At 27.1% G+C, this 27,141-nt stretch overlaps 2 protein-coding genes and 1 long non-coding RNA gene across 5 annotated transcripts in view; 1 reads left to right on the forward strand and 2 right to left on the reverse strand.

Annotated features, from left to right (window-relative positions):
* Positions 1 to 13,741, reverse strand: part of LOC111038463 — a 35,389-nt gene extending 21,648 nt beyond the window's left edge. Inside the window, exons 1-3 of one of the 3 annotated variants that reach the window (XM_022321582.1) lie at positions 13,209 to 13,741; positions 7,488 to 7,698; positions 1,709 to 1,864 (exon numbers count right to left, since the gene is read on the reverse strand). In XM_022321582.1, the coding sequence (XP_022177274.1) occupies positions 1,709 to 1,864; positions 7,488 to 7,671 (340 nt within the window). In that variant the 5' untranslated portion in view covers positions 7,672 to 7,698; positions 13,209 to 13,741. Of the gene's footprint in view, positions 1 to 1,708; positions 1,865 to 2,005; positions 2,238 to 7,487; positions 7,699 to 13,208 lie in introns of those variants that run through there. The other 2 variants (XM_022321583.1, XM_022321584.1) reach the window with 2 other exon arrangements.
* An 8,498-nt stretch (positions 13,742 to 22,239) lies between these two features.
* LOC111038457 (multivesicular body subunit 12B) lies at positions 22,240 to 25,547 on the reverse strand. Its single transcript, XM_022321577.1, has 8 exons — positions 25,293 to 25,547; positions 24,860 to 25,070; positions 24,658 to 24,787; positions 24,518 to 24,595; positions 24,210 to 24,406; positions 24,081 to 24,145; positions 23,970 to 24,017; positions 22,240 to 23,554 (listed from the first exon to the last, which is right to left on the reverse strand). The coding sequence occupies exons 1-8, from the start codon at positions 25,389 to 25,391 to the stop codon at positions 23,519 to 23,521; spliced, it is 864 nt and encodes a 287-aa protein (XP_022177269.1). The 5' UTR covers positions 25,392 to 25,547; the 3' UTR covers positions 22,240 to 23,518.
* Positions 25,548 to 25,727: 180 nt separating this feature from the next.
* LOC111038458 lies at positions 25,728 to 26,950 on the forward strand. The gene is made up of 3 exons (XR_002604987.1): positions 25,728 to 26,129; positions 26,523 to 26,688; positions 26,742 to 26,950. It is a non-coding gene; the product is annotated as an uncharacterized LOC111038458 (long non-coding RNA).
* Positions 26,951 to 27,141: the final 191 nt, after the last annotated feature.

Raw genomic sequence — 27,141 nt, forward strand, 5'->3', positions numbered from 1 at the left:
CATATTTCATATTTGAAACAATTGAAACATATGCATTATGCATCGTATTGTTTATATTTTAGGCGATTTGAATACGATATATTCCTGTATTTATGGAGTTCAAAATTCAAATGTTCAAACCATATTTTGTTGTGATAAAAATCGTAAAACAGAATTACATGAATACAAGATAAGTTTGTATATTATTCACCGATAAACAGTTAACTCTTTATGCTATTCAGAATATTATTATTTAATGTCTGCATTTATTTATAATCAGGAGGACAAGGAATCCATAAAAGAGATAGTTTTTTTTTCATTAGCAATATTATACCAATTAATATGCGATAAGTGTTTACTAAAATATAGATAAGCACAGGGGAAGTATATATGATATAATAACACGTAATATATAAATATATATTTTAAAGAATACAATTTGTTATTAAAATTTTGTTTTTATTATACTTACGTTAAAATTATTTACAATTTTAAAATTAGTTTTATTTTTAAATAGGAAGAAATTTATTGGAATTAATTTTTTTTAAGAGATTTAATCGGCTGTATAATGTATACTGTTGAATTAGTACTTGCTACTGTACATGATCATTGAGTAGATAATGGATGGGTTAAATTTTTGTTTAATGATAAAACATTGTAAATAAAAAAAAATGATTCTAAGCGAAGGTCCCCCTACCCATTACCGGGTGGATTGGCATAAATCCTAAAGATAGTGTGTGTTATATTATATTTTTATAATTATCAGCATTTTTTTCAATAATAAATTGAACTAATTTTAACTAAAACATTGTACATACGTAACAAATTATATAATATATTATTAATTTTTCAAAATTCAATACATCAGCGGACCGTATACAATGATGTGAATAGGTTTATAATATAAATGGTCTCGAAATTAGTCTAAATAATTTGTTAAATGTCATACAATTGGAAAATGATAATATAATTATCTAGTAAGTACCTACTAAAAATTGTTTTTTAATGTAACTCTAAAAATAACCGTAGGTGCATGAAATGTTTACTAAATGTATATTTATATATTACCAATGCCTATGCACCATACAATTTTCAAAATATTTTGACTCTTTGATTTATTTATATAGGCATAAGAAAATTTCGAGGTTTATTAGTTATATAGTTAGTTTTAAAATTATTGTAGATAAAAAAATTTTCGCTCTGCCAAAAAACTCGAAAATGTAATACAACGTTCCTCATAAGTTGTTGTTAGTGGAAAGTAAAAAATAGTTCAGGCATAAATCCACAGACATTTTTTGTGAGCGTCTGAAGTTACAATGTAAACAAAATTCATCAAAATCACGAAAAAAGGTAGAAAGTTTAAAATTACCATAAATATACAAAAAACAAAAGAAATCTTTCTTTATAAAAACCCAAATATTTGTAAAATATTGTAATTTCTAAAAAATAATAATAGAAATAGTTATGGAAAATGTCAAGCCAAATCACGTAGATAAACCCAAATAACTCTGGTTTTTTCGAATAAGATAAACTAATAGTTATTTTTCATTTATTATAAATATCAATACAATTATTTGAATAGTTAAATTATGTGAATCCATTTATGTTAATAGTAATATCGATGTTTTAAAAGAATGGGTTTATAAAATATCAATAGTAAAAAATTTAATGATCATTAACTTTATACTTAATATTAAATAATAATTGTTATTTTATTTAAAAATGTTACCTTCTTCACTACTTCTTTCTGAATCCGTCCGCAAATCATCAGATGTTTCTTCAAGAATTGTTTCTAGAAAAATATAGGATGTGCTGCTTACGATGTTTCCCCCATAACTGCTTTGGTTGAACGATGACCAGTTATCTTCGTCACCGTTATCGTCTTCTGTAACACGACCAAATGAATTCAATCAATTAGAAACAATTACAGCTAAATAAGTGTACGACATAAAATCATTTAAGGGATAATAAATGGAATCTATTATTCCTTATGTTTGATATATTCAAACTTAAAAATCGTTTCTACCTTATATTATGTTATTTTCTAAGAAATTTTAAGCACGTCAGTATTTGTTATACTATCTCTTGGTAGTGACACAGCGACAGTGTTTATTATCTATAGAAGTTATTTACAATTCGTACAGTTATTTGTTATACAGGCATATATAGTTGCATAATGTTTTGTCAATGTGTCGGCAAATCGTTTAACATATTTCGTCGGTCGTTATAAACAGCTCATACACACGTCGTCCTACGTGTTGGTGTGCCGTAATAACTAATAAGACGAAAACAAAGACACGTGATCAAAAATGCATGCCACTTCAATAATATATAGTCTATGCTCTATAGCCTATATGACATAGAAAATTAGAAACTACGCGTGCATATTAATTATTACTCGGCCAAGAATCTATACGGAATACGGAAACGAGATCGTACGAAGGGCGCAATGAAACGTGACGATTGATACGAGGCCACCTCAATGATTGTCTCGAAATGAAAATATATTATAATCAAGTGTAATAGAAGGAACTGACTATTTGGATTCATATAAAATGAATTATGATAATGTTCCAATTATGAGTTATTTGAAAATTAAAAGAAAAAACATAATTGCGGTAAGTGCCCGCAATAGACAGTGGCATAATGTCAACATTTAGGCCAGAGAGCGAAATTTTCAACACCCTCACTTCATACATGAAAATATCCGAGAGATCTTAGGAGTGTTTCATCTATTTTCTGAAATTCTTTTATGTACTTTTTAATATTATTATTTGTTTAATATAGTATTTAGAGTATATATTATGATAATTCATAGTATTTTGTGGAAAACCGTTTCAAAACTCACAATTTAAAAATATGTTTTGAAAATATGAGCAAGGTTCAAGATTTCAAGATTTTATTAAACATTTGGAATTCCAGTAATCATAATAGACATTATAACATTTTTACAATTTAAATAAAAACATTTTTAGGGCCCGGGTCCAACCACATACTCTGAAGTCTCTCAGTTACGCGGAATATATGCTACCGTGAACGATATTTTTGTGTATGTTTAAAAATTATAACTGCACCTCAAAACTAAATAGGTACATATGGTATACTACGTTTAAATACATATATTATACATACATTTTGATAAATTTTGGCAATACAAAAATAATTTTAAAACAGCATTAAATATTTCTAAAAAAAAGGGAAAAAGATTGAAATAGGGATTACTAGCAGGCTTTCTAAAACATGAGAGGTCCCTTATTTGCCTTAGAGACTTAGAGATGATGCGATTACATGGTTTGTCCCGAAAACTTTCTCAAGTATATTAATATAATATAGGCTAGCTTTTTTTTATGACCGCAACTGACTGCTGATAATCTGACATAATACCCGCCCCAGGTGGTTTATGATATAGAATATTGTTCATATCATTAATTTTTAATTTGTTTAACTCATTTTAATATGATTCAAATCTATGATCAACAAACAATATCCACTAAAATTTTCTTATACAATAATGAACATCAAATTGAAATACAATCAATTTTAAATAGCTGGATGAAATGAAACTTTTCAGAACCTTTTACTTGGTTGCCAAACTATGCAATTTAACTTTTTTATTAAAACTTAAACGCGTGTAATATTAATGTGTATATTCATCAGAATTGTTTTATTAACATAGGTACGTAGTAAATATTTTTTTGGACCAAGCGATAAATTAACTACAGTGATGATTATTTATTATGATGTATGTTTTTAAATATTATTTTATTTAGAAGTTAACAAACACATTTATAAAATGAAAAATATTTACACCTCAAGTAATACTATAAATAGCCATTAGACGAGATGATTGAGACTTATTTTAAGCACATGGTATGAATATATAGATAATATTACAATATTAATTAATCAATAATAAACTGTGTATAGTTATAGCTATAAGTACTTATTTTATTATTAAAAATAAATTAAAAATTTTAATGAAATGTTTCAAGAGGTGCTTTATTAATTATTTAGACATTTATTTTAGAAGTATTCTATGAATTGTAATATTATTTAAACTTTTATTATCATATAAAAATAATTAACAACCGAATAAATAAAAAAACAATTTGAATCAAAAGTTATAATTTTAAATATGATTTCATGCAACTTTAAATTTACATTAAAGCAATAAGTGGATTTTAAAAATTGAATTGAAAAAAATATACACCTAATATTGGTCTAATGAAAAGTACAGCTATTTGGTTTATTAAAAAAAAAAAAATGCCGTTTTCAATCAACTTTATACCTATTATTATGTTTAGTCATCATTAAAAATCAAAATACAACTCACGTTTACGGTGTTTTACTCCCAACATAAGGTCATCACGGTTTATGAACATTATACATTTGTACATGATCCTAATTCAAGCGTCTAACTTATTCGAAATAGTATAAATATATTAACAACAAATAATATGAAGTGAATAATAAAAATTCACTAGATTAGTTTAATATTTTCCACTGAACATTTATAGGCAATTCCCATATAACTTAATATAATAAAATAAACATATTATTATTTAGTATTTTTTTTGTTTTTTCCATGGAATGTCTAAATAATTTTCAAGTATAACACGGATGATTTGTTTTTGCAGGTTGTGGCATATAATTTTTCTGTTATCGTATATAAGAATGTTGTAAGAAAAAACTAGCACGAGTGAACGGTGGCGACGAGCGCAAGAAACGGAATGGATTTAAAACGCAAGTAGTTTCCGTGTCCCGTGAAGCCAAATAACGGTAGGTACTAGGTAGCAATATTCTGCCCCGTTGTTGGCCTCTTTTTTCTGAGGTTTGAGCAATTTTTTTACGGATATAATATATGATAAATCATATTCCATATTACACCTTATATACAGCGAAATTCGCAAACTATTGACATTATTCCAAGTACACATAATGATACATTCAATATTGTATTGGTTAATGGCTAATGTATTAATAATACTATTTAACTACCTATTGAAATAGGTAGGTACATACTTGTATGTGATTTGTTCTTAAATGTTATATTAGCATTATATTAGTTTTATTATAATATAACATTAGGCACCTAGTTACCTATATAAATAATTTAAATATCATGTACTTGTACATCAGTTACATTGTTTATATTAAAATGTATAGGTAAGCGTATCATTTATAACTATGTAGAATATAGTTCAAATGAAATTTTTTTAATAAATATAAAATAGACATATAATTGGACCAAGTATTTATTATACTTGGGGCCAGTTTTACAAATTATTAATACTGATGGCTAAATACTAACGACTAAAATTATCAATAATCACCATAGCCTCCATATCGTATAACCCCGTTATCCATAGACCTTTTATTCTCAGAATATAAACTTAAATAACTCAAAAACTACTCGTACGAATTTTGATACCAAACATTTCAAGAAAAATTATCCACTGTATAAATTACAGTTGAAAAGGGGTATTCTCATTTGAAAAACAGAAGTTTATACCTCCACAGGGCACTCCTTAAGTAATACGAACAATCTTAAGAATCTGAAAATATGGTCTTAAACTACAATTAAAAATTCCTAAAATAAGATTTTGAATAACTAATTTATTGAATAAAAAGGGGGGAGTAGATTGAAATCTCCCAGTATAATATTTAGTAGTAAGAAATACATAACTTTAAGTACAGATTTAAACTAGGTGTTATGATGAATAAAATCGTAATTACATGAAAAAATTAAAATGTATGAAATCATTTTAAGTGTTCATAATATAATGAATATTAAACATTTTATTAGAAAATAAACATTCAATTTACTAAAATTTATGTTGATTCAGTTTATAATATGCAAATACCTGGACATCTCGAAGAATTAACACCATGTAGAAATCATTAATCAATAAAAATAATTTGTGCATCAAAATGTTTCAATTATAATATATTAATATCTCGAACCTAATGCAATAATGATATTTTTAATCTTAGTTTGAGATATTAACACTATATCCTATACCTATAGGCTATAGTTGATTAATAAATTTTACAATATTATGTAAACGTACCAATTAGTTTTAACTTCGTAAAAATGTGTGTTTATCTAAAAATAACTACATACAAAGAATATAGATACTGTAACTTATATAATTAAGATTTCTAGAAAATTTATATATACTTTTTAACATACAAAACGCGTTTGTAAACAAAGTATGATATTTTGATCAAAATATGGAGGAAGTTGTACGCTCATACCCGCATGACGTGTTGTCTCAGTCTTATAGTTATTCAGTAGTCTTATAATGTCTTATAATATAGACAAATTGTAAAACGTTCACTAGAATTTATCTTACTCTGTTATTTTTAATATTAGAGTGATTTGACTATATCATCAAATATAATGGTAAGAAAATACTATTCGGCTTTTTTAAATGTTTTAATTTGTAAACAAGTTATGATCATTTAAAAATTGTATTTTTTTAAAAAATTTTATAGGTATAACTTGTTTCATATTATCTATATGTACATAATATATACAAATATAAATAGGTATGCATGATATTCCATGTTGGCTTAATATGTATTGGGCGCGTACGAACTTAACAATGTTAATAGTAAAACGGAAATATGATACGCCGCGTATCATACACGAGGTTGTAAACGGGTATAAAACAAGAACAGACAAATAAAAAATATGAACTACATAATAATTAATAACTTATGTCATTCCAGATGATGAGCATAAAAACATATTAGGTACCCGTAGGTTGACGTAACCAATAGGGCAACAACTAAAACAACAAAATTGATCTTGTTAACAATCGTGGTCGTTTCTACGCGCGGTTCAACGTACTTGTTTTGATTGGACATGGGACGTGGCGGACGTGCTCGTATAATAGTCCAATTTTTACGTGATACTTATTCTTGTTAAATAATTTCGAGTCTTATAGTATGACAAATATTATGAATTGCAGTAAAATTAATTAATTATAATCACACTGATTCTGAATTAATACAATCATTACCAAATATATAATAAAAACGAAATGATCACATTTTTTAATTAGTCGAACAATGCCGCTTATTAGTTATTATTTTTTTATTTTGGGTTTTTTTTTTTATAAAAACTTTAAGAAAATGAAAAATTTCATTCCGCTAACTTCTTAAAATGCCATCAAATTTATAATTTACTGGTAGGTATAGTTATTTTATTTTTAGTTACACTAATCTGTATCGACGGAATGGCCGATGGAATACAATAGATAGCCAACGTGGTCGTCTTAGTTTAAGCACAGAATATAATATGGTTTAAGACTGAGTGAGCGATGTTTTATACACCATACACGTCTAAGTTATTATTATAGAAATATATAGTCACTACATATTGTGTATATTCCTATATAATATAATATTACGTATATACATACACATATGTGTATAATGGATATTATACGTGTTTAAATTTATTATATACAGTGTATACAGTAGTAAAGCATTATAATTACCATTGTTGTCGAAATAGTCAGTGTGATCATGAGGGCTAGGATCGAATGTGGGATCGTTCTGTTGGTGGCTATTGCCAACCACCGCCACTGGCGGTTGCTGGAGTCCGTACGCAGGAAGCCAATGATTAGTTCCAGCAACGTCAAGCTTTTCCGACCAGTCACTGAACGCAATGTTTTCAGCCATATCCACACGCTAAAGCGTACTAACGCCCTGTGAATAAATTGTATTATTGAACCGTAAGCATGGTGTTATCTCTAATCATATAATATTATTTACACATTATTCTAGTATATTTATGTAGCGTCAGCGTTCAACCATATGGGAATTAGAAACTTATGAAAATGTGTACATTTCTAATTTTTTAAGATTTTTTAAAAATATTTTTATAGTTATAAAACATTTATAAAGATTAAATTATCACATTAAATTAACTATCTAACGTTCAAAACATATTTGTATTTAAACTGAAAAAATGTTTAATACCTACAATTTTGGTAAAAATATTCAAATTATACAAACATTAAATGTTAGATACAATTTAACATAAATATAGATTTCATTGAAACAGATATCAAACTACATATTTTGCAAAATGTTTATTTTATGATATAATCTGCGAATATACATAATATAGGTACATTCATATAAATGCCATGATAGTATGCAAATATATTATGTATATTACCTAAAAAACACATACCTAATAAAAATAAGTGTAGGTACATAATATAAAACATAATATATTAACAACCGTAGCATAATAAACAGTTTACTAGGTGGAATCTAAAATTAAGTAGGTATCATAAGAATAATTATCAATGTACCTACGCCTATTCAAGACATATAGTTTAATTAAAATTGGACAAAATTATATCCAAACTTAATAACAATTTTAAATTATTTTATGCTTAGTTACTTAAAAATAACGCAAGACTACAGTTTACACTCGAGTTTACATTACATTTTACGTATTTTAAAATTCGTAATTTATAATCAAGGTATGCAATTTAAGTATAGTTTATACTTACGTATAATCGTAACAAAAATCCTAAGTCAACAATATTTTTATTTTAAAATTTACAATATTACTATGATAGTATGGTGTATTCACCTGACTGCCTAGTCTCAATTATAGTGCTACCAATATTATTATTCGACACCTATGTGCAGGTATGTAGTGAAAAATGTAATAGGTTTATTTACATCGAGGACATAACAATTTATTATAGTACTAAATACTAATGTAATTTTCTATTTAATTCAAAATAATACAGGAACATAAAAATAAGGATAACAAACTACAAAAGGTACACATTAGACGTCATGTCATCTATATTAAAAGATAATTATTTTAATTTAAATGAGCAATGAGAACTGCATAAAACGTGGGTAGTAGCATTGATTAAATAAACTATGTATATATTTAATCAATGGTAGTAAATAATCACGTATTTTATTGTTAATACGTTCAAAGAATTAGGTAGGTTGGATGTTTTATATGTATATAATAAATAATAATATTTATACCATAAAAAATAGAAATTAATTGAAATTAGAAGAAATGAAATATAAATAAACTATTTTTTTTTTTTATTGATTAAGCATCAACTACATAGGTTATTAGCTTTCAAGTAAAAAAAAACTGTTTATAGATACCTAAATTGTATCAATCAATAATTAGTATTTAGTATAATATTATAAGCGATATGCACCGGTTATATTTGAAATATATTAATTTGTATAATATACAAAAAATAAACGCAAATACCGATGCAAATCTTTTTCTTACAGTTTGGGAAATAAAAATACTCTAGTTAGCGAAACATGTCACCTCCTTAGTCCATATCTATATAAAAAAAAAATGAAAACTGTTAATTAACTGCAAAAGTATCTTTTTAAGGATCTGTACGTGTAATTATTTACTTTTTTCTAGTTTTTTTAGCCAGTGAATAAAAAAAAATCAAACTGAAATTGAATTTAGTCCTCGTTTTTGTTGACCGTTAAGCAGATTTAACAGTATATTTAGAAAGGTTAGCTTAATCGGCTGTAAAACATATCAAAAGTTAACATGTTATCAATAATAATTACCGGTCCATTTCAAAATATAATGTTCGTTGTACTATTTAATTATTATTCTTTAATTAGACTGTTGTTTATTTGTTATTATAATCTAAAGAAAACAGTTCCTACATTAGTGATTGATACGATATACTCAAAGTAAATACGCACGTCTAATTATAATATTTTAATAAATAACAAATCTGTTTACCCCATTATTTTCTAAACTTGATGTGCTTAAGGATTATTTAAGGATATTTTATTTGAAAATTCAATTTCTCTTATTTCACTAACAAACATGAAAACAAGAAACTTAGGAAGTCACTCTGTTGCATAGTTTTAGATGTCGTGTACTCGTGTGTACCTAGTAATTCAGTAGGTCACTGTATAGTGGTGTAAAAATTAGAATTCAACGACTGCGAAGACGGTTTATATTTTCAATTATATTTTTATTATATATTTATACTGCTATTAGTTATTTAGTGAGTAGCTAGTATGGACATACGATTAAACTAATTATTGCCAATAACAAATCATAATGTATACTAATAAATTATTATAATATTTATAGGAGTTATAATATTATAAATCAATAACCGTAAAATTTAAATTAAGGTGTTAATAGGCTCATAACATAAATAGCTTAAAATTAATCTAAAAATTTTTAAAAATGCAGTGTAAAAATAATAATATTTGAAGTGGAGAGGTAGATACCAATAAAAACAATTGTACATAATATTATGTACTATTGAGATTTATAGGTATCTAAGTGACGAGGAAGGTCCAACTTGTGAGTTATGCCTTTAAGAGGAACCTTGTGTTACATTTTCAAGCTTTGGGTATTCAAGTTAAAAATTGAATACATTTTAACTACAAAGAACCTACATATTTTGGATATATTTTAATCGGTATAAGAACAACTAATTATTAGAACATGCATTTCAAGCTTTATTTTATTAATCAACAAAAATGCTATTAGAAGTATGCATAAATATCTTGATATACATCAAAAATACAGAAAAAAGTGGATAATTAAAAATATCTAAAATTCTCACAAAAATCCAAAATTAGTATTAATATTATATGTTTATAAAATACTAAGACATTTTTTAATCATTTTGATGCAAAAATCTAATATAGGTAAACAAAAAAAAAAACGAAAATCGATTTTGTCGAAAACTAGTTTTGCGTGAAAATTCCTACTTTTCTCATTTCCCTTAGTTTTTTGATTTTTATTTCTCTCGATTAATTTTAATACTTTTCTACCAAAAACCCGCAAAAACCACTCAAAGATAAAGATCAAAACATTTTTTCGGCTTGATTAAGAGTTAACTGTCTAGACACAAAAAAAACATATCATATATTCATATTGTTTAACCCAATACATTTTTTGTTCCACTCAGAACTAAATTATAATAATAATTACAAATACATAATATGGTCTTTATTATTTCTAATTGAAAAGAAAAATATATTTTATTAATTATAGATAGTACAAAGGTAACCTCAATTTTTAATACGGTTATGAAAACAAAAAAATATTTACAAATTTTACGTGGTTAGATTAATACACCTTCACCAAAAGTAAGTTATGTTCTATTCCGGTATTTTTAAAATATATTACAATCGTGAGAATAGCTGAGTAGGTATACCTAAGTGAAAGTTCTGAGACAATACATAATACACAGGTCATGAGAAAGATGTATTCGTTTCCAAGTAATTGTACCATTCAGATTCCTGTTTCAGTTAAAATGGTATCGTCTTAGGTTATTAATATATATTTATACATTATTGTGTTTAGAATACTTTTCAAGAAAATTAAATTCAAACTACACTGTATCCATCGTGTATGTACATTACACATACCCTTTGTCCCTATTACCTACCTATATGTTATTATAATATATAAAAAATATAAAATGCATTAACTGTCGATTTTAAACAACTTTTTATTAGTTATTAGTTAATTCTTTATTCAAAATAAAACAATACGTATACACTAGCCTATACATAACCTATTAACCTACCTTATGTCACTTTTGAAGTATACACACATGGTATGTTTTATGAGAGCCCAGATGACGGGTATGTATCATAAAAAAAATAGGGTGAACATTGGCTGAAGTGCATTTTATTCCCGAAAACTACAGTTACACGACCACATTTTAAAGTAGGTAATTTATAACCCTGTTATAATATATCAACAAATCATACATTTACTTTAAGATTTACAATAATTTATCAAACAAACAAATTCAAAAATATACATTTAAGCAATAGCCAGAGCAATTACCCGTGTTTTTTTATCCATTTAAGTTCTGAATTTAATTTAATCAAAAATATTAAAAATGTAATAAAAACAAAACTGCATCAGTAATCTAAAATACCTATACTTAATACTTTAAGTAACAGGAGTTGCCAACTTTTTCAATGTCTGAATTTGTTTGGTTTGTTACGATCGAAATTGACTTATCCCGATTTAATAAGTTACAAAAAATAAAAGGTTAGGCTAAACAAAATTGGAAGAGGACGAAGGTGTCACGATCGACTGCCTCATCTATTATAATAGGGACTCTACAACTGTACTATAGTGCGGGATGCGTTTAACCAGTGGCGTGAATAATAGGGTAGTCGAAAGGCAGCCGCCTTTGAAGGGATGGTGGGTGGCTAACGACCAATAGGTGATAATTTAATATCAATCATAGTACCTTTTTTAGTAATAATTACAACAAGTAAATATTTACAGTGGACTTTATTGAGTTATTGGTGCCTGTAAGGTGGGTGAAATATCAAACTAGCTTCTGAAAAATTTTTAAGTTCGGGACGCCAATGCGTCTAACAGTCTAATAACTATTATTAAATTATGAATTGGCATAGAAACGGTGATTATTGGTAATCATATAAACAGAATATTCCCTCTTATTTGGATGTCTAAAAAACCCAATTTCGGAGCTTTCGTGGAAACGATTTATTAGGTTTGTATGAACTGTTATAATATTAAAAATATTTGGTGATGAATTTTGAATACAGTTTAACCAGAACTATGTTTTTATACGGTAAATATAACTGTTGGAATGTTGATTCTAACCGACATTGAAGTAAGACTAAGATAGGACAAAAGATTTAGAAAGGCATCATGCGATGAACGGTTTTTTAATGGATCCCCAAAACATTCTTCGTCCTCTAAGTATATGAAATACACGTAATAGACAATTCCTAGATCGCTATGTACCTATAATATGTAAATGTTATTTAAGCCAATATCTTTGAAGCCATAGGTAACTTATGGTAAACAATAAAATCGTTAAATACTAAAGTGCTGAATTGCATAAAAAATTGATTAATTTAATGGATCCATTATGGCCTACTAAATCATGCGTCGTATAAGGTACAATTAGCATTTAGCTCACTATTGATTAATTAAATGTTTAGTACCTAGTAAATTGTTTATCTATGCAACCCGGCGACCGGCATAAGCAATAGGTGCTAAGCTCGGTGCTAAGGTATCCGAGTATTTAGTAATAAGTAGGTAATTCAATCTTGGATGTTAGACCAACTAACTACTTTGATAACAAATCAATTTCGCAATTATGTATTATGTACCTACATCGACAAGTTTATTACAGAGGTACCTATATCATTCTAGTATCGATCACACTTACAGGCAATATTATAGAATGTTACTCTATTTTCACGATATTAATCCGTCTTAAGTGTTCGCTTTACATCGATGTGTACTGCACGCGCTAGACGGTTTCCACAACATAATCGAGCTACGCGGCAATATTTCACTCGGTGCGGCACATTCCGGCAACGGCCCCGGGGCCGAGGTGGTATTGACGATCGCGAACAATCAACCGAACCGCGCCCGCTAGGAGTCCGGGTGAATCTCGTACGGGAGGAAATCGTGGACAATGTGTCGCGGAATTAATGTGCTCGTCTGCACGTTCTCGCGGAGTCGGGCCAAAATATTGGGTAAGCGACGGACCGCAACACCACGGATGCAACGACTCCAGAGACCCACCGAAGAAGAACAACCACTGACAACTGTAATTTATTTTTTGTCCGTTCCGGCATCCGGTTTTGGACGCGACCGCAGCTATATTCGCCGCCGAACACTAACAGCACTGTACTGCACTACTGCTGTTCGGCACTCCGGCGGCACCACACGACGGCGGCGCGGCGGCTGCGGCATTGCGGCCCGACACGGAAAACGACGAATGGACAACGTCGCCGCCCCGGGTTCCGGCACAAACCGGTCTCGGGTCAAACGCGCAGTGTGGCCGCGGTGTCGCGATATTGCCGGTGCACGGTATTATTTGGCGCGAATCTACCGCGTGCCCGGCGTAAAAAATAACAATAATAATATTGTGAGTTATGACATATTATTTTGAATTTTCATCTATTCTGTGATAATAGAGTAATGTCGTCATTATATTATAAATAATAATACGATGTATTATTATATTAGGTGTACACAATTTTTTTAATTTTTTAGTAGAACAACATAACATACAAAATATAGTCAATACTCAGTAGATAAAGGTCTAATTAAGAAAAAACCATTTTGATTACAATTAAATAATTATAAATATCAACCACATAGTTTATGCAATCTTAAAGTGTCGAAAATCGAAATGCTCCGAAATATCGTGTTTTATTGTTATCTAGCGAATTCTAGCTACCTATAATACACTATAGAAGTTATATTACACACGAGCGTTTACTATCGAAGCGTGGGTATCCCCCCCCCCCCCTATCAATAATTTATTGTTTATTGTTTAGTTATTAATTATTTGTATATAGACACTTGAATACACGTTAGTATTGGAGTTTCACTATAATATACCTACTAATATGGAACTTTAATAAAAATTAAAATCATCTATAATATTATTATAAACGTATATTGCAAATTTGCTTGTTTAAAAATAACATGTAAGCTTTATTTAAAAATAATAAATTTCCTATAGGGGCTAAAGCTTAACTTAGTCGCTACCTATGGCCTAAGCCTTAAACCCTGAAGTACATTTATATTTAATATTATTTTAGTTTGGGTACACAATTTCTGTAATACACTAGTACCTATCTGTTGTTTTGAGGCTTTTGTCTCGTGTTGTTATTTAGTTTTTTGAAGAAATTCGTTTTTATTCGTACGCTGTATATGTTACGGCCAACGAAAACGTATATTCAACCCAAACTGGCCAAACTATAAGTAGGTATATAGCCGCCAGCTGGTGTAAGTAATAGGTATATTATATTAATATATTTTGTGATGAACGAAAATTATTAATCGGCAGTATAATTTATGCTATTTAGTCATATATTAGGTAGATTGTACGTACCTGGTGGCTGGTATACCTATACTATTTAAAAGCTGTTGGTCAGGGTCAGGTTTATAGAAATTTTACACCTCCAGGCAACATTAAATTGCCGCCTACCTACAAGCAGGCTGCTTGCCTAAATAATACCTACAGCCTTCTTCCTTTCGTATAAATTACATTTTTCAAGTGAAAAATAATAGTAATGAATATATAACTATAATGATGGGATGTATTAATTATTTCCTTTAATTTTTGCTGCATCTGGTTAAATCCATTACAGATATAGACATAGTTTATTAATCTATGCCAATTTAATACTTGTGTTATATTGTATGCAAGTAGCATTTGTGTATTTGCATTTAAATATTTTTTATTTGATTATTGAACTAATTTTATATTATTCTTTAGTTTATCATTAAAATTATAATAAAATAAGTAGATGACTGTGGTGACATGAGGACGACGAATAATATTATATTATAATAAAAATAAATTTTCAAATTATAGTAAGTATCCATATGCTGCAGGAATGCAGCATATGGATGATGCAAGCCTGCAGTAAGTAGGTACCTACTTGAATAGTTTAATTTAAAATAAATAGAAAATCAGGAGGAGATGGAGGATTGAGAAACTCGACAACAGCATTTACATTACCAGAAGAAAATATTGCAGTATTGAATTGGAATGTATCAGATGGATAATCTTTAAATAATTCAGCTCTATCCAAGTCAGAGCTAACAGAAGGGCTGTCGGTTTTTTTTAATCGGTAGGTTTGATGATTTTTATTTACATGCTAAAATCACTCTTCGTAGACTGCCATCTTTTGGAGAGAGATTTGTTAAACAAATTTCGAAAATTAATGCTTCGTGTATGAAAACATTTTTTAAGAATATTAACTAAAATTTTTAATTTATTGTAATATTGTTAATGTGAATGAAGACGAGTACCTACGATGGAAAAACGCTCTGACTCAGCATACGTAACCATAGGTACCTACTTCTTTGGTAAGAGTATCTGATTTAAATGATGATTCCTATACTAGCTGGAACACCACGCCACTGATAGGATAGCATTTGTGATATTATTTAAAATTTACTGCTTGATTAATTTCATCTGTGAATTTCAGATTAACGTTTAATATTATTTCCTAATGTACAAGGTTGTGAAAACGATCGGTGGAAGCATCAAACAGCATGTATGGCTCTGGACGAGTATCGCTTCAATTAGATATTGCTCAAGATTATTGAGTGTTATGAAGGCTGATGAGTAGTCACTGGTCAGTTTAACAGTCAATCAGTACTAAATTCGAATTCTACACTAATTTTTAAATAAAACAAAATTTAAATAATACGAAGTAAAAATCATAGTTTAACGTCGTAATAATTATTTAAAGTCCGAATAAAAATTAATTTAACAATAATAATTTATTTTTAAGTTTGGAACATTTTGTGATTAGAATTATTCAAGTCATATTTTAGACTTTATCATCTTCGTTACACAATAATACTGATAATTTTACATTGGCTGGTAGTTAATGATGACCGAAAATAATTTTTGAACCTCATTCTTTTATATTGAAAAATAACTCTCCCAGCTTGAATTTGGACATATTGATGGATATTTTTAGGAAATTTCGACACTTGGAAAGGTTGAATGTATTTAATGACGGATTGTTGAGATATTGCAACATTCTTAAATTCTTTGCATATTTTTCATTTCATTAGGAATATTTTAAAAAAATATTTTTAATTGAATCATTTTTCTTTTAAACTTTCTGTCAGTCTGTCAAAAATCACTTATTTTAACCAAGATGAATTTGTAATTTGATTAACTACTTATTTACTTACTTAAATATCGTTATATATTTAATTTAAATAAGCTTCTCTTACATTAATAAGCTTACCAATATGAAGTCGTATTTATTAGGACATACCTACATGTATACTTATTATTTATATATTTTATATATTACATATAATGTATACATACTTACCAGGTCAATTTTTAAATTAAAATATACGTATGTAGTTTTGTTATTTCTTATCTCTCTTTTTTTTTATGGTTATTCTTTTAAATTTATTATCTATTTGCATCATTTTTTCTGTTAGTTAGTTGCTGCGAGGAAACTGCTCTTTTTAAAATTATTATTATCAATTTTTAACATGGAAACTAAAAAACAATATTGTAGATAGGTACCTATATCGCCGCTAACATACCTAGTATTACCTACCCATATGCTGTGGCGTAGTAGGCGAACGGTAATTTTATTTTCAGAGGCAATTGCCTCTGAGATTTTTCTTAAATAGAGGGACAGCCGGACAGGTAGCTGGTGGGTCCGCTAGTAAATGTTATATGATATACTCAATAGCTGGTATTCATTAATGATCTGAAATATAATTAGTTGTATAATATTAATATATTATTAGGCATTAATACTTGGGATATTTGTAACTTGTCTCTGGACAATTTTCAGTTCACATGTACTACGTAAGGACAAACTACGTAGCACTAGATTATATAGCTATGATTGGTAGGTATTTAGGTACCTCGTATATCCTAATCTATATTATGATTTACGAGGACTCCGTAATGGAAACATTAATAGAAAAACAAATATTTTCGTTTATTTGTGTATTTTATAAATTTAAGTTGAAATCTGGTTTGTGGTTTTCATTGTTTCCAATTTATTTTTAGCTTTAATGCATTAACAATAATCAACGGGAGCAATATTCCCAATAATCGATGGTACCGGATAACAGTGTCCTTTACGCTCCACTTTGCCACCACTGCAGCGGTGGCCGCAACAGAAAAATGAGTCCCGACACAATTTACCTCCATCGCGGAGGCACCTCCAAGACAAAAGAATTTCACTCCACTGCTGCAGTGTGTAGGGGGCCTTAAAACTATTATTCGAAATCGTGTAGATACAAATTCAATGACCGACGTTGACCCTCATATTATAATAAATAATAATTATTTACTAAATATTATAAATTATTGGTATAAAATATTTATTTGGTACAGCAAATTAACAAATGTGAAATTTATATAAAAAAATAATAAAACAAATTAATGTATCATCTTTTAATTTAGTAACCCTAAATATGTGACGCTTGCCCCACCTTTTTAGCACACATGGATGAGTACAGATATTTTCAATTGGAAGGATTATATTTAAAAAAAAAATTATAAATTTATACGCAGTTAAGCAACCAGACGGAACATTATTTTTTGTGGGGGTCTAATTCTCCTCCTTTTTTTATTTCCTGTATAACCGAGAGCAGCTAGAGGAGGCTCTGTGTGAACAATACTGGGTACTCCTTTACCGCCATAATTTATTATTATGCAAATTCAAGGGCTTTAATTCCTCTAGGTGTCCTAATTGCGCTTACATGTATATTGTATATATATATAACAAAATAATTTTAAAATGTTTTCATTTTTATTTATTTACCGTAATACCGTATGTTGTAGTTAATAATTAGTTGGAAAGTCTGAAGCTCTAATTCGAAATATAATGTGGATATTTTAGCGCAGTATTTTTATTGTAATTTATATGACAAATAACCTCCCTTTACAATACTTTGTAACTGGCCCTTACTATAATATCACCTATATAGGCTATTACCACAATTATATTACATTATTGCGATAATTTGCCATAGTGGGCTGCGAGATGGTGATGAGATATCGGATATCACAGACTATATCAAAAACCAATCTGAAGTTTCCAAATAGTTCGTTCATAATTAGGTACCTACCTAAAATATCAAAATGTTTTATTGATTATCATACAAATTTGACATAACAGGTGTTTAATGTATTTGAATCATCATAAATATTATTAGTACTTATTATAGACTATACTGACTATAATTTATACTACTATAGTATAATATATTTATATACATTGTGTCATATTATAGTACGCCACTTAATATTGTTATAACTTATAAGCCTTAAACAAAAGCTATACCAATTGTTTTCATTTTAATTCCCTAACATGGTAGCTTTTCAAGGATATTGGAGTGCTCAAATATTGTGTGGCTTTCAAATATTCTGAATATCTTAACCCTCCCCTCTTGTAAAAAATGTAATTGTAATATCATTTATATAATTATAATATATACTGTACTATACTATGTATTGCATTTGCATGTATGCAAAAAGTCATATGTAAAGAACTGTTTTTGTTTTGGGGGTGACACAGGCACACAGCATACCTTGAACACCTGTTATGGTGAATGTGTAATATAAAAATAAGTAGGTATACACAGAGAAACTAACACAAAACACAGTCTTGATATTGGGTATTACTACTACTTCATGTGAGGCTGAGAGATCATTCTCTACACTTAAAAGAATCAAAAGTTGCTTAAAAAATTCCACATCAGAAAGAAGAATCAACGGATTAGCTGCTCTCAATGTCCACTACAAAGTCAGTGTAACACCTGAGGAAGTAGTACATCATTTAAGCCGTACAAAACATCGCTTAGATTTCATTTTATAAACTCTACAACATTGTACATACCTTTATTTTTTACATTTAATTATCATTCAATTTTACATTAAACAAACAATAAAATAATAATTACATTTGCTTGTTAATTTAAAATAATTATACTTTTGAACCCTCCCTCCTTAAAAAAAATCTGGGTTGCTCCACTGTTGGGTAATACACTTAATTTTATAGATTTCCTGCAACCTGCATATTAAAATTGAAAGCAGGCAATATATTTTAATACTATTGACTTTATATTATAAAACAAAGCATTAAAGAACTCGTATAATACCTATATTTGAAGTTTGTAATGTCAGTACACAATTTATATATTCAATATAATTATTTATTAATAAAGAAAGATTAAAGAATTATATCAACAACTTTAATGTTTTATTAACATAATATTATATAGGTACTAAATAAGTGGGTGAAAAATTTCACTAAATCAAAATTTAATTTTTATTAAATTATTTAAGATTTTTGATAATTTATGAAGGGGAAAGAATGTATTTCTAATTCAATATTTCCTGAATTAGCTAATTTTGATGAATATAAATGTTTAACAAAGTGGCTACCAGGAAGGCCAGATCTCAGGGGCGAAGGGTCCTAGGGTCTTTGGCCACTCCCAAGCCTGTATCTCTAAGAAATTGTATATGGTTAAAAAACAAAATTACAAAAAAAAAACATAAAAAAATAATGAGTTTTCTGAAAATTATGTCTAAAACTCTCCACCAAAACTATGCCTCTGGAGCTGTTCTGGCTACTGGGAGCTGACCATGACATACAACGTATTTAAGATTTTAATAGGTATGCTTTTAACAATAACCAATTGCACAATTTACTAGCAGAACGGTGGTATAAACATATAAAGAACAAACAAAATAAGATACATTGGTATTGGTATTATTTATTATTATATTAGTTATATTAGGTTAATATAATATTTATATAAATAGAAAAAATGTCATACTTCTTTAGTATTATGGCATAATTAAAATGATGGTTTGTCTATTTCGATCAAGATTAGGGTACATAATACATACAATAACATAAAACAATTATTATAATCCTTAATACAATAGTGTTATTACAATTAAATTAAATTAATATTTTTTATATTTTTAAATACAGTCATTAAATTATAATTTATAAGATAGACAATAGTCACACTGAACATAATTTTAGGTACTGAGATACATACAAAATATTTAATACCTAATACTTAAGTTTAAATTTAACTAAGTCTCATATTGAGCAAATATGGATACCTAGAGGCTAAACATAACTAAGAATGGCAAATAATTATTAAAGAAGGCAGTAAATGGTTTTATTTATCGAGGTAACAGTAATTTAAATTATGGAAAGATAATACACAATGGAAATGTGAAATAATATTTTAACGATTTTATGAATATAATATGCATTAAAAATTTAATTTAAAAAAATATTATTATTATTATTATTATTTTCATATATCATTACTATTACATTTTAAATTTTAACAATATAATAATTAAGTAAGTTTGAATAATTGACAAATTAATATTAAGTAAACCTTTTCTAAATTATTAAATTAAATTACTAAAACAAGGTTACTAAAAATTAAAAATGCCGTGTAACTAAAAAAAAATCATGATAAGAATAACTAATAATACACGTTGTTTGTAATATTCATGCTAATAGGAATATGTATAATTTATTAATGTATATAAATCATCTATGCATTAAGAGTTGTCTTAAGAATAACATAATTAATACTTCTATAATTCTTTTTTAACAAATCCTTTTATGCTGTAAGTTAAAAATTAATATGAATAGATAATACATTTTTATATCTTTTTACTAAAATTGTAAAATGTAAATGTTAAAATTATTAAATTTAGAATTTAAAAATATATTTTAACATTTTTAAATAATTTAAGAAATCTAAAATACTTATTTATCTATAAGGCATATAAATTAATTTAGTATTAATAATATTTGATTTCATTTTAATATAGTCTGAATTTAAATTACAAAAACTCAGTATCTATAATTTGATTGTACTAGAGTTTTTTTGCACATTTCAGCACTAAGACACTTGATAAGTTGTATATTATATTTTATAAGAAATTCTATGATTTCTTTATAAAAATGGATTTACAAAAAAAAATGTGTGTAGTTTTTTAACTTTCATATTCTGTGTAATATTAAACTATTTCTATGCAAAAATAGAAGAACATTATTAATAAATAAAATAATAATATTTAACAATACATTTTCAAGATTAATGTTAGTAAAAGATTATAATTTTAACAAAAAGTATTTGAATTGTATCCTAAATAAAAGTAAATTTATAACATACTTCAATTGCGATAATATATATTTTATGTTTTTAGAATTATATTTATAATTTTAGAATCAATACAAACCAAAAATAAATCATTTAAAGTTTCATTACTGTATATCTTGTTATGATAAAAATATTTTATTGTTAGAAATTAGTTCATAATATAGGTTTTAATTTTTAAGAAAATAATCTTATACTTTTTAATTGCATATATCAGGAATATAATAATACTATTCCATTCCATATACAAAAATATTAAATGATACAGTGACAAGTTGAATTAAAAAATATATTAAAATATAACAAACTAACATATTATTATCTATTGAACATGAAGTTGTTAAACTGTAACTGAATTATCTAAGAACCCTGTATGCTCAATATTAACTAAACATTTAAGTGATCTAATAATTTACAATAATGTTAACTCCTACCTTCATTATTTGATTTATGATATAATAAATGAGATATTAAACATCTACAAATAAAAAACGCACGGCTCTTAAGTTTAAATTATTGTTTAATAATTTAAAGTAGCACCAATTATTTGAAATATAAATACAGCATGACTATTTTGTTTATTATGAACCACTGAACACACTGTTTTACTTTTATTGACAAATTATTCAATATTTTGTCACTATCAGAATCATTGTTTAAGTACTAAAAATTAAAATTAAATAAATAAAACTAAATGCAAAATCATAAAATTCATAATTCATGCGTATTAGGTGGCTTACAGTGACATAAAACATTTTTTTTCTAAATGCTTTTGAGTACTAACAATTAAAAATTACATAATTTTATCCTTATATATGAAATATATTAATAGTTTTATAGAAGAGGTGGGTGGTTTGGTGGGAAAAATAAAAAAAGTTGTTGGCTAAAAAATAGGATTTTTTCACCACTAAATCTAATATTTAGATTATAATAAATTAATACAACAAATAAAAATTGTAATTAGCTAATAGTTCTCATTTCGTAATAATAATGCAAATTAACTATGAATAAGTTGAACAAATTATTCTACATATGGTTTGTTAAGCAATTGATGCTAAATCATGTGTAAGAATGCTCTGATATTTATTTTTAATTTTAATCAAATTAACACTCACAAATAAAATACTAATGTTGTTAATAATTACTAACAGTCAAAAAACATTTTTCTTAAAATAGAAAGATTTTTTCAGCTTTCATAACTTTTATGGCATTTATTAAAAAACATTTACACGTGGTATTACTTTAATAGTTTTGTTTTTATAATGGCAAAAATATCTATTAGGTAACATTGTAATATAAGTATAATTATGAGTATTTAAAAATGCAGTGAAATGTCAAAGATCGATTATAATAAGAGATAACATTTAAATAATATATACATATACATAGTGATGTTAAAGTAATTTTGTTCAACTTATTGAGATTTCACTGCTTACAGTTATTATAGTACTAAACTGTCATGATATGTTTGATCTGAAATACCTAAACTATTTTTAAATATACGATTGGTAATAACTAATAAATTAGTATAAAAGTAATTTTAACCTAAACTTATGAGTATGATAGTAAAACAGTTGATCATAAAAATAATCATCATACTGCTAACAAATTTAAAAAGATTATTTTTAATTCAAATAAAAATAATAATTAATAGTTTTTAGTTGTAAAATTAAATATAATCTAACATAGGATAAGATGAAAAAATTAAGGGTTATATACAATGTACGTATGTATAAAAATATACATATTATAAATTAATACATTTTAAGTTTTAAAAATTGTGTCTAACTTACAACTCACAAAATAAGTAGGAAATTACACTTGTCGTTCTTGTTCAAAACTGTAGTTGTACTGTAACATAGTTGAATAATTCAAGAAAATATTATTTTAGTACAAAAAAGAGAAATTAAATTAAATAGTTAAAATGTTAAAAATTGCTAATGTTTCTTTCGGTTTGTAGGAAGTTACATCAAATTATTATTTTTGGCTATGAACTACAATTATCACCTTATATATTTTTACACAAATTTTAAAACATATTTTAAATTATTAAATTGCAATCCCATTTTTTTTTTCATAAGAATTTACAATGTGTATTAAAATATTAATTACACATTAAATTGTTTTAATATATCATGTAATTTTAAATAAATAATTTGTTGTGTTGTGTTTTAAGAGTTTAGAAGAGCTTAGCAATCGTGTTTTTACCATTAAGTTTTCAATATCATTGAACATAATTTACATTAAATAATCACAATATACATACCTCTAAATCAAGGTCTTCGAGTGTTTTTATTTTAATTTCTGGTATATCCTAAAAAATGAAATGGTTGTATTTATTTGTTTATTGTATCAATATACACTAATTGTTTATTACCTTAAAAATAGACTTATTTTCCACAGAAATATTTTGATTCAATATAAATGGAATACCTTCTAACCCTAAAGAATACAATTGTATAATAAATAATAAAACAAATACTTAAGATTTATAGAAAACAAATACCTTGATAAGAGTTTAATGTAGAATAGTTAGACGATGAATACGTTGGAGGTAATTTTGGTGCTGGCCGTGTAGGTTTTAATGACATTAGTCGATCATAATCATGGGATAATACATTAGCACTAGATTCTAAGCTGGGGAGTGAACTTAAGGATCCATTGCTGTTTGGAACATTTTCTGTTGACAGTGTTGGTGTTAATCTACAATATTAAATTATGAATATTTATAAATAACTGAAAGTATTAATTTATTAGTTATAAATTATAATAGATAACTGACATAGCAAATGTATAATATATTAATTAACATACCCATAAGTCAATGATGGCAATGGCACATCTGGAGATTGAGGGCTAGTTTTATAACAAAGTGTTAAGCCATTTAAATCCCTAAAAATGATTATACCATTTTAACAGTTAATATCATTTAGACAATAAATCAAAGATCATACCCAACTAAAATAAAACCATCTGGTGCTTTTTTTGATCGACTTAATAGTATAATATCAGTAATTGCAAATGAAGCTTGACTTTTTCTAATTAATTTGTAACATAATTGACGTTTTCGCCAGGCTTTTTGATCTTAAAATGATATAAATATAAGGATAGTAAAAATATTAATAATTTATGGAAAATAAATAACAATATAATTACCACTGTCAATAGTTCTGGGAATTAAACAGTAGCCATCAGGAGGACATTCTTTTTCATTTATTATATTTATATTTACTACAATGTAATCTGAAATCCCTTCTGTTTTAGATAAGCATAGATATCTTGTAATTTTTCTGCCAATAAACACAGACTCTTTCCATGACTGCATATGTAAATCAGCATCTGAATCTTGGTCATGTGTTTTTGATATCTTAACATATAACAGATCTATTTAATGTGTGTACAAATTAGGTAGGTAGTAGGTACCTCTAAATATTTAATAAACTATATTACCTAAAAATTGAAGCAGAAACAATAATAATATTATGTTAATTGTTAAATATGCAAATTTGATTAAAAAGACATCTCAATTAATAATTTATTGACGATGAAGACAGGTGACTCATCATAAATAATTATGTTAATTACTCACGGGATTATATCCTGTTGGGCATTTGGTAATATCTTCTACTATACATAATCCTGATATTGGTTTATTGTCCGGAAATGATTTAAATACTTGTTTAATCATTTTACGTATTTACAATAAAAATCACATTAAGATCTATACAATTCCAGCTATCAAACTCTGAAGTCAGAGCACAATAAATACAATTATTGTATGTAAATTCTTAAGTGCATCATAAAGAAATAAAGAATAGAAGAGAATAAAATAAAATATAATGGTAAACTGTAAGTCTGTAAACAATAAAAATTGGTTGGGGGGGAGGCTGATATGATAACGTTCAACAAATATAGATAACATACGTATGTTCCGCTAGCAATATTTGATAAGACTGTGCAGGGTTCCCAAAAACGTCTAAAATACACAATATCAGACAATTCAGTCGTTGACCAATAGATGACGCACAAAAACAGAATAACAAAAAATGAACGAAATACTGAACACTAAATTTAAAAAATTAATAATAAATACTTACAAGTCCGTCGCCACTTTCTAAGTAGTATGCAAATTTTAATAATGAACTAGAAAACCAGAATATGCAATCAGATCGCGGCGAGTCGGCCCGCGAAAACTTCGGGAGCTCCCGGTAGGATGCGTAGGACCGAAGTCGATCACGTTGCAGATTTAGAAGAACCAATTTTACCATGGCCAAATTATCAAAAATATTTTTAAGTATAATGAAATATGATTCATTGAGGATAATTTTTTTACCAGAAGCTGAAAGTGAAGTTCTTAAGTTGTGTCGATACAAAGTGTGACAAGGTAGATTCACGTTCAAACTCTAATATAAAAAAACATTTAAACGTAAGTAAAATGTTAATTTCATACCTGCCTATGACAGTTGACCCATCTAATATCTCGTGTGTTAAATTAATTTTAAATACCAAGCAAATATCTAATATATTACAAAAATACATCGAAATTAGTGGAGCACAGCTTTTTAAAAGTCAAATTTCAAGTGCTTAAGGTGTATCATAGATCTCATTATTCTATATTATGTATTTTCATGGGCCCCCACACGAGTCATCTCAGAGCCCAGAGCGGCCCAGTATTCTAGTGTATATGAAATAAAATAAAATAAATAACCCTCTGTCCCCTCAAAAATAAATCCCAGTTGGGCCATTGATCAAAAAATGTAAATTATTTATAAAATCTTATAATGTTAAGTAAAAGGTTATATTATTTCATTTTATTCAGACACAACATTCAACTATATTAAAGAAAATTGATCACATTGATAATGTAGCGAACAAAAAAACTTTAATGAGATGCAATGATGGATCATTGAAGCATAATGCTGGTAGTTCTTTAGAACAACCGGTTTTAGAAGATTTTTTGAAGAACAAAATATTAACTAGTCAAAGTAAGAATGTGTACTGTGTATTTTTATTTTTTATTTTATTAAATAGTTTTTAGTTGCAGCATTAACAAAAGTAGTTGATATTTATATGACTGCATGACTATATACTGATACATTGCTAGTGAACGATACGGTTGTTAATGATTTAGAAGAAATCGACGCATTCAACTTGAACTTTCTAAATGATGAAGACCATGATTTGCCATATGCATTACCAAAACACCATCGATGTTGTGCACACACAATAAATTTAATAGCAACAATGGTAATTAAACATTTATTTAAAATTTGAAATAGATAACCTAATATAGTTAAATTTTTAAATACATAAAATATTTTTATCAAAAAGAATATATTTTGAGTAAGTATAGTGATCAGGACAAAACTATTAGGTATTAGGTTTAACACTTAATACTCATAAGTCATAATCAAATTTGTGTGAGTTGTTATACATTT

This window comes from Myzus persicae, unplaced genomic scaffold, assembly GCF_001856785.1.
Source record: "Myzus persicae strain clone G006 unplaced genomic scaffold, MPER_G0061.0, whole genome shotgun sequence".
In the NCBI taxonomy this organism is placed as follows: Eukaryota; Metazoa; Arthropoda; class Insecta; order Hemiptera; family Aphididae; genus Myzus; species Myzus persicae.